Below are 9,333 nucleotides of genomic sequence, written 5' to 3'. Positions count from 1 at the left end.
TTTGATTTATCTCCAGCGCTTAGGATTTGAGAATCTTAAGGGGAGATTAAGAAAAGAGATTTAAGAAGAGAGAGAGAGAGAGAATTAAAGAGGGGTTTATATTGTGGGGGTATTTATTCTCAAGTGAGAATTGAAAGGGTTCATACCCTTTAATTATTAACACTGTAGCTACAGTGTTCATTTGAGAGATCTCATTTTTGATCTGCTCTTAATCTGTAATTTCTTGTTTGATTAATAAGAAATTATCTGTGTGGCTCCCGAGGACGTAGGCAGTTGCCGAACCTCGTTAAAACTTGATGTACTTTTTCTATTCTGCGTTTCTGTTTCATTAGGAATTTCGGCGTTAAATTCCCAACAAATATTTCTTCATTTACTATGTTTTGATTATATGCCACTAAAAGTGGAGCATATGCAATGCGGTTGAGATTGTTTTCAAGTACTCAATGCAAATGTTTCAAGTTCTTAGTGCAAATGACAAGGAGCATATTTGTCTTAGGCCAATATTAGACACCGTCAGTATTTACTCGATTCACTAATGCTAACAGCCAGTCCAGCTCATGCTCAAGGTTTTTAATAAAAGAAAATCCTGATTCATGAATCAAATCACGATATAATTTTCAAAACTCTAAATTTAGAAATATCTCAGTCTTCTCCCGTTCCTGTTTTCTTTTTCTTTTTCTTTTACAGTAACAAGCATTAATGACTTGATGAAAGTAGAAAGAATGATGCAGTGGTTTTGGGACGCAATTGAAGAGAAGCGGTCTAGAATTCAAACATAAACAAACAAACCCCAAGGTTGACCTATTCCTCGAGCTCAGTCTTAAAATTAACTAGCTCTATTTGGTTTGCTGCAAGTATAATAATCACAATGCAAGTACCATTTGTTTGTTACATTATATTTACAATTGTTTGCTACATTATATTTGTAATTGTTTTGCTTCAATTTTTATAACTTGGTGATTTATATTTGAAAGGAGCATTCATAGGCTTTCGTCTTGTATGTAAATTCCTTTTAATTAGATTTTTATCAAATTAAGGTCCACCGTAATCAGAGTTGCAACTTAAACCTATTTACAACTCAAAACGGTTGCAAAAACTGACCCAGTTAGGCTGAAACTGGGTCGGTTTTTTAAAAAACTTTACGAGACTTCAACTCCCGTGAAGTTTGAGAATTTTTTTTTTAAAAACCGACCCAGTTTCAACCAACTGGGTCGGTTTTTAAAATTAAGTTTGAAAAGATTTTTTTTTTTTAGATTAAGATTCAAAACAAATTGGTTTTGAAAATTTGTCACTGAATCACACATGCCCATGTTTTCCTCCTTCCTGTTTTAGATAAACTACGGTCAAAGATTAATGGTAATGATGAAATTAATTGTCTGTCATCCATTGAAATAAACAACAAGAGAAAAAAAAACAGAGTGACCGGCTTTAATGAGAGATTGAGGAGAAAACCAAAACAACCCAACAGTTTCGTCGCTGTCTTAAAAAAAAACAAATTTTCACTGTAGACCCAAATGGAATTTTAATTACCAAAATCGACCGATTTTTTTTTAATTACCAAAATCAACCCGTTTTATGCCACGTAGGCGTAATCCAGTTTCCTAATTAGTCGGGGTTGCCAACCCCGACTGTTTAGAAGTTGTTAAACCGGGTTTTAAGGCTTCTAATCGGGGTTTAACAACTCCTAAACAGTCGGGGTAGGCAACCCCGACTAAACTGGATTAAGCCTACGTGGCATAAAACGGGTCGATTTTGGTAATTAAAAAAAATCGGTCGATTTTGGTAATTAAAATTCCGTTTGGGTCTACGTGAAAATTTGTTAAAAAAAAATTACAGTCGAGCCAAGAGTCGGTGGTATATTATCAAGACTTTACAGTCACTGCAACAAATAAACAATGAAATAAAGAGTTTTTATTTACTAGCCCCATGCGTTGTAAAAGTTCTTTTATAAACCCATCCACTTCCGAAACCATTTTGGAAGCCAGATTTTACTTGCTCCATTAATGTCTATTAAATTGCTAAATTTTGTGTATATATAAGCAGAATATATTTAGAACCGATCGAGTTGTTGTATTTTCTATATCGGTGGCTTTATTTGAGCGTATGTAAAAGGCAACAGTTGGGTTTAAAAAATAATTTAGTAGAGATTTAGGACTCACGAACTATTTTAGAAGTGAACGGGTTCCGAAATAGAATAACGTAATCTTAGGGGCCATAAATAAATAAAAACAACCTTGACAGGAAATGAAAAGGAAAACAGAAAGCAAGAGAGAGAAAGCGAGAGGTGAGAGAGAGAGGAGCTTAAAAGGCAAAACAAACCCAACAAAAGACGAAGGGAGCAGAAAAACCCAAAGAAAGCAACACGCGGCGAAGCGAACGGTTCACGAATTCGTACAAAACTACAAGAAACCTCTTCATCTTCTTCCTCCTCTCTCCCCCCAGCCCGTTTCATATTTTTCCTAAAATCCCATGAAAAAGAGCTCTTTTGTGCATTCAGAAGCTTTCTAAATTTAGATAGAGAGTGAGGAGAACAGATAGAGAATCAAATCTTATAGTCACTTGCCTAATTAATGCTGAGCATGGGCTGACTCTTCATTGAGAGAGGATATTGTGCATATTTTACCATTCATCTCCTCCGAAAGTGGTATATATAGAGAGGGGGGAAAGGAGTGAGATTGAGAGAGAAATAGAGAGACCCATTTAGCCTCTTTCTTCATATCCTCAACTTCTCTTGTGGGTTTTTATTGGTTTTGTGGGTTTTTAGAAAGATGGGTTCTAAAGATTGGAGAAAGCACTCTAATATCCAGTGTTTCCTTGATGCTACTGCTCCATTTGTGGCTTCACAAGCTCAATCAAAGGTAATCTCAAATACCCAATTCATGATTTCTTCGGAAGAAGATCAAATTTTGTTAATGGTTTGTTTTGGTAGAAAAAAGCGATTTTTTCTAGTTGACTTTCTATTGAAGTCAATTTTATGTGCTTATAGCGCCTTTTTGATTAATTTACGCTGTTGCTTTTCCCTTTTTGTCTGTTATTTTTCTATATTTTTATGCCTAAGGGGGGTAGATTAATTTGAATGAATTTTTTTTTCAATTGCTAATCCCTTTTTGGGTAAAGAATCTTATTTTGCCTGTGAGAGCTCCACCCTTTGTGGGGATTTTTATAAAGAAGCCCGGTGTTTCCTATCATGGAAGATTTTTCTCTATTCCTGATATAGTTGTTTTATAATAGGTTTTTTGATTTGGATAAAATTAGATTTTGATAAAACATACTAGTTCAATTTCATCTTCTCATTTACTCAATATTTTCCTCCCTTTTTCTATAGGAGAAATGGTCAATGATCTTCGCTTCAATTCAAGTCTTCGTTTTTGCCTTATCAAGGATTGCTAATGTAAATGATCTTGTAATGCAATACTTCTCCCATTTTTAAAAACTGAGATATATTTGTTTCTGGATACAGACATCAAGAAGGGATTCTAACGGCCGTTGGCAACTAATTGACAAAGACACAATTGAATGCTTCACTCTGGGAGATCTTTGGGATCAATACTATGAATGGAGTGCTTACGGTCTTGGTGTTCCGATTCATCTACCCACTGGAGAAAATGTAGTTCAATATTATGTTCCTCATCTATCAGCAATCCAAATTTACACTACTAAGCCTCCTCTATCGAGGTTTGTTTCCCAACCCTCACAAGTGAAAATTTCCAATTTCACAATTTGGTATAGTGATAGAGTTTGTTACCAAGTCTTAAAGCCCCTGTTGTTGCCCATTTGTGGGTTGCATTACGGACTTATTTTATGCATTGGTGATTTTATTTATTTATTTTTATTTGGTTGAAATCAGCTTTGAATTCATGTATGGTAGGATTTGACTCTAGGTTGCTCTTTTACACCAATTTGGATGGGGTGGTAGGTAGGGGAAGGGAGGCTAATAATTAATCTTGTTTGGTGTTTCTTCTTCTTCTTCGTACTTCTTCTTCTTCTTCTTCTTCTTCTTCTTCTTCTTCTTTTCTTTTTTCTTTTTCTTTTTTGTGTTTGGGTAATGGAGGGGAGGGGATGTTCTTCGAGGTGGAAAATTCACCTTCATTCGTTTGATTTCGTTCCCCTCGAAATTGATGGTTAATGGAGGGGAAGGGAATTGATGGTAAAAAATTGTTAAATAGGAACAAATTTTCCCTCCTATCATGATCTAGCCAATGACTGAGATTTGAATTCACATAAATTTCCCTCCCTTTATTTAGTCTTTTTTTATAAAGCTTCCCTTCCCTTTTAACTCCCAAACGGGGTGAATAAGTTCCCTTCCATGTTCCTTCCTGAACTCCCAAACAAGATGTTATATTTTTCCCTTTCCTTCCCCTTCATTTGTGGACTCCCAAACGAAGTGTCTTAAGTCTCTTCCACTCCACCAGAACGTCGTACTTGTGGCTGGGGTTGAGGGCTGCCATGTTATATTCTGGCACTTAGATTAATGTTGATAAACTGGTTCAGGAATGTGGTAGAAGATAGTGAGAGTGATTCTTGGAGTGATGATAGTGAGAGCGAGCGGCTCTCAAAGTCGTGGGATGCTGCTTCAGATGACTCTGGCTTTGAACCAGATGGTCTATGTCCGGCAAAGGATCGAATTGGGCAATTGTATCTGCAATATGTTGAGTATTGTCCTCCTTATGCTAGAGTACCTCTTACGGAGAAGGTATAAACTCTGATGTGTTTGTTTATTTCAACTAGGCTATGAGGGTTTATAATTTTTTTTTTTAAATTATCAAATAGCTCTAAATTTACTTCCTTCCTCAATTTCCTTGCTTCTTAGGTAACTGAGTTGGCTCAAAGCTACCCAGGTTTGACATCTTTCAAGAGTGTGGAACTTTCTCCTGCGAGTTGGATGTCAATTTCATGGTATGCCAATCCTTCTGATTATTTAAAATTTAATTTTAAAAAAATTAAGGACTTTGTTATCGATGATAATGATTTAATTTCCAATTACCCTGAAACTTATTGAATGCTATATTATGTTACAAAAATTCTTTTGATGTCTTGTGATTTTTGAATAATTTGTACAAGGTTTTATGACTGTGTCAATGAGATGTCTTTCATATACTAGTTTCTTGTTACCTTTTTAAGGATGTTTATCACTCTTTTTTTTTTTTTAATGTCAGGTACCCTATTTACCATATTCCGGCTCGTAAAAATGTGAAGGACTTGTCTTCTTGTTTTCTGACTTATCATACTATCTCAACATCCTTTCAAGGTATGTTTTATATAGAATGTGACAAACAACTTATTTTTACTCAAATGTTATGTGCAAAATAAATTTTAGAATCATAGATTGATCCACCATTAGAAATTGATTTTTCCTTGATCATATGTATGACATTGTTATCAGTAATCACTATTCATGTGTCTGTCCTCTGTTAGATGAAGCATCCGAAAGGAACAGAGTCTACATCTTTTCTCAGAGCATTGATCAATTGGGACGATCATCCTTAGTGCTTAATGGAATTTACGATATTTTTCAATTGATCCTCTCTTGTGACTTGTGAAATATTCATTGTTATATGAGGTGCAAGTTCACATGCGTGATGATGATGTGCTTCAGTCAAATGTAGTTTAGAATTTAGATCACTTTCAATGTAAGATGCTTATGTTTCTTAGGTCCTTTGATTCATGTTTACACATTTATTTAAGAAAAATTACTTTTTGTGATGTCTTTGTGTAAAGTTTGAAGCAAACAGACAATAGTCTTAAAATGCTTAGGTGTCAACATATCCCCATTCAAGTATATGCTGACTCATATCCTTAGGCTGAAATTGATACGGCATAGCACACATTTCTTGGTTGTGCAAAGACATCTAAGAGCTTATTGTTCATAGTTGTATATCCACTTAGTATCTGCTAATGCTTTGTCCTATGTCTTCAAATTCAAAAGTTGTTTCTAAGCATGATCTTCGAAGTTGAGGGATGCAACTGAAGAGAGTAATTTCACAAGGGTACAAAATTTTGATCCGTGGTTTTTTGTCTTTAATTTGCTTCGATGACTTGGTTACCATCCATGTCTTAGCCTATGATTTTATATATTTCAATTAGGCAATTTTTGATTTTAGCCCCTGGAATCAAGAGCATATTCTGTTTCACTTGCCATTAAAGCAATATATGCGACTTAAAGTGGTCGCTATAAAATGTGGTTTTTAAAGTGGTCGCTATAAAATGTGGTTTTCTTATGGATGTATGCACTGAAACATACATCACAGCTTATATAAGAAGTTCTGATGTGTTGCATGGTTATTCACAATTCAGGATACTGTCACTTCTGAATTTACTCCAGAATCGTACATTTTTTAACCTATGAATTTTATCATCTGGATCCAAGTACAGAAGTCCACAAAATATGTATCAGCCCTGAACTAATCGTAGGACGTTGTGTTTTACTTCTTCTATGATCGCCTATGCATATAGTGTTGCACATTATTTGACAGTCTCATTTCCCTAGTATCTTTTCCTCGTAATTTAAGTAATCCTTGTTCTCTTAATATTTATCCCCTTATCATGACAATCTTGTAGACCAAATGCCTAGCGACTCCGAGAAAGACACATTGAGTCCTACATTCGAAGAAAGTGCAAAAAGGTGTGAAGACAACATTTATTGTGTCTCTCTTCCTTCTTTTGCCCTGGCCACTTACAAAATGCAACGCACCTTTTGGGCGAATCCTTTAATGGGAGATAACGAAAGGCTTGTCAGTCTCTACACAGCTGCAAAATCTTGGCTGAAGCAACTCGGAGTTCACCACCATGACTTCAACTTCTTCAGCACTCATTCCTCCATGTGAATATCGAACCCTAACCCTAAAAGCTTTTAGAGAGTAAGAAGAGATTTGGTGAAGATCATCGGTTGGTTTTCTTAGAGAAGAACTGGATTTCAATTTTATTAACTTTTTTGGGTCCTTTTCGAGAGGTTATGATCTTTTGCATTTGTTATGTTTTTGCTTTTATGTAGAGTTCTCTAACTATAAACTGAACTTTTCTTTTAATTGTCGAGTCTATAAATACACTGTTGAATTGACTAGTACCTTAAGTTGGAGAATGCAAAATATGTTGCTGTTTTGTTTTAGCAGGAAAACTATTTTCCTAGTTCATGTTCTCTGTATGTTGTGGTGCATCAAATGGAGAAGAATCCTGAACCTGTGTAAGTGCAGTGGTATTGTTTGCTTTCTTTAGAATTTGCAGCGAAATAAAGAGTAGGAAATGGAGTTTCTAGTGGTTGGGATCTAATCCAATATCATATGTTGCATTCATGTTTTTTGGATGGGACCATGGATAAATTCCCAGCTGGTCTTGGTTTTGATTAAACTTGCAACTAGCATTAGAGCAAGGGGTTGCATGTGCTAATAAAGCTGAGAAAGTATAGATGAATGATGGTGATTCTTCATGGTGGTCCACTATTTATGAGGTGTGGTCTGGGAAGTAGGGTTGCACAAAAACATCTATATCTAGGAAATCTATAATCAATAGGACATGATTATGTAGTGGAATATTTGTGTCCGTATAATATATATATATATATATATATTGGTCATATTGTTTTAATGGTTTTAATCCTTGGATTAATGGATTTGAAGTTACTTTTTATGATCAAGATATTTGATCTTATCTTTTCAAATACAATAAACATATTAATGAACTCTATTGTATTATATAAACTGTATTTATATTTTAAATATTATCTAGTTTTCTCATATCAATTTTGTGTCCGAATGTATATCTGCTTATATATCCACATGCATATTCGTATCTGTATTCGATTTTAGCAAATATGGATATGATTTTTTTTGTCGAGGCATGTATGTGTCCATGATTGGTAAGTGAATATGGATATCGTAAGTATCATATCTAAGCCTTATCCGAACCGAATGCATTTGCTAAATGATAATGGATGCGGATATGATTCAATAAGCAAAATGCGTAAGTTTATATTCACAAAATTTGAATATGGATACAGATCATACTCCCTTTAAAAGTGGGAGCTCAGAAAAAACTTTCCCTAGACCAAAATATTCTCCAAGTATTTTGGTTATTACATTATTATCTTATTGTAATTAATATGTTTAATAAGAATAATTGATATGAAATTTGTGCTATTTACAGGAGATTGAATTATTAAATAAACAATCCTAAACTAATAGTATCCACAACAATCCTAAACTAATAGTATCCACAACAATCCTAAACTAATATTATCCACGTCAGACCTTTTATTCATAGTTTCTTTTTTTAAAGTATAGTCCTTAGTTAAAATTTGTTGGTTATTATTATGAGATAGACACCCAATAAGTGGGTGGGTATTATCTTATCTTAGAGATAAGATATTCATAATCCTAATAAGTGTAGCATTATATCTCTAAGCCCTTTATATAGATATAAGGTTTTCATGATGGGAATAAGAGAGAGAAGATTATAAACCTTCACAAAGTCATCATCTCCTTCTCCGATCAAATTCGTATTTTATACGGTAGTCGCAGGGTGATATACGAGGGCTTCTCGTCGGTTGCACGGTGTGTTTGCCCTCCGGCCATTGATCAAGAAAGGTGTGACTATCCTACATAAAAGATCCGAATCGGTAACCCTAAACTTGTTGTTTATAACCCTAGAAAGTATGCTAGAGTTTTTTTTATTTCCGATGTGCATAATCTAGATGTAGATTTACCATATTACATGCGTGTAGCCATCCAAATCCTACATTGGTATCAGAGCTGGATCTGAGACCGTTCCTCAGTTTCTTGATGGTGATTTTGGTCCCTGGACTAGAAAAGATGAGACTTTTATTGCTAAAATTCATTTTAATTAAAAAAATAAATTGTTAGTGTAAAAATTTCTATTTTTAACATATGGGATGTTAAATTTTTGGTAAAATTTTTATTTTTGGTATTAAAAATCCAATCTTTGACATTCGGGATGTCAGATCTATGAAAAAGACTCATAATCTTTATGAATTAGTGGGCTATTTTTTTTAATAAATCAAGGATTTATCAATTCTTGATGAATCAAGGATTTATCAAAATAACTATTCCCCCCTCAAATCTTTTTTAAATAAATTTTTTTTCTAGATTAAAAAAATAAAACCCAAACCCTAGCCACCGCTGACCCTGGTGGGTTGCCCGGGGGGTGGTCTAAGGAACTCCCAACGTCAGCCGTCGGGGGTCGTCACCTTTTTAGTGTTGCGCATGGCATCAGACGCCATGGCCACATAGAGGTCCGGCGATGTGGGATCTGTGCGTAGGGCATGGGCAACAGCAGCGACATCGGTGCTCCCAAGCACTACCGGCCTAGAGGTGAAGCAGG

The 9,333-nt window shown here is 34.9% G+C and overlaps 1 protein-coding gene across 2 annotated transcripts; it reads left to right on the top strand.

Annotated features, from left to right (window-relative positions):
- LOC109820114 lies at positions 2,270-7,105 on the top strand. Of its 2 annotated transcripts, none has more exons than XM_020386194.1 (6): positions 2,270-2,858; positions 3,461-3,675; positions 4,492-4,693; positions 4,811-4,896; positions 5,157-5,248; positions 6,559-7,105. In XM_020386194.1, exons 1-6 carry the CDS (start codon positions 2,769-2,771, stop codon positions 6,822-6,824), a joined length of 951 nt encoding a protein of 316 aa, XP_020241783.1. In that variant the 5' UTR covers positions 2,270-2,768; the 3' UTR covers positions 6,825-7,105. The 2 variants fall into 2 exon arrangements, with proteins under 2 accessions (XP_020241783.1, XP_020241790.1); XM_020386201.1 differs by lacking the exon at positions 2,270-2,858 and adding an exon at positions 3,252-3,391.

Source organism: Asparagus officinalis, chromosome 1 (assembly GCF_001876935.1).
Source record: "Asparagus officinalis chromosome 1, Aspof.V1, whole genome shotgun sequence".
Classification (NCBI taxonomy): Eukaryota; Viridiplantae; Streptophyta; class Magnoliopsida; order Asparagales; family Asparagaceae; genus Asparagus; species Asparagus officinalis.
Note: the sequence above shows the minus strand (reverse complement) of the source record. Positions and strands in the feature narration are given on the sequence as shown.

Excerpts from the sequence above, each read along its gene's own strand:
- LOC109820114 (XM_020386194.1), top strand. The coding sequence starts at position 2,769 with ATGGGTTCTAAAGATTGGAGAAAGCACTCTAATATCCAGTGTTTCCTT. Across the intron at positions 2,859-3,460 it reads CTTCACAAGCTCAATCAAAG|ACATCAAGAAGGGATTCTAA; the intron begins GTAATCTCAAAT and ends TTCTGGATACAG. Across the intron at positions 4,694-4,810 it reads GAGTACCTCTTACGGAGAAG|GTAACTGAGTTGGCTCAAAG; the intron begins GTATAAACTCTG and ends CTTGCTTCTTAG.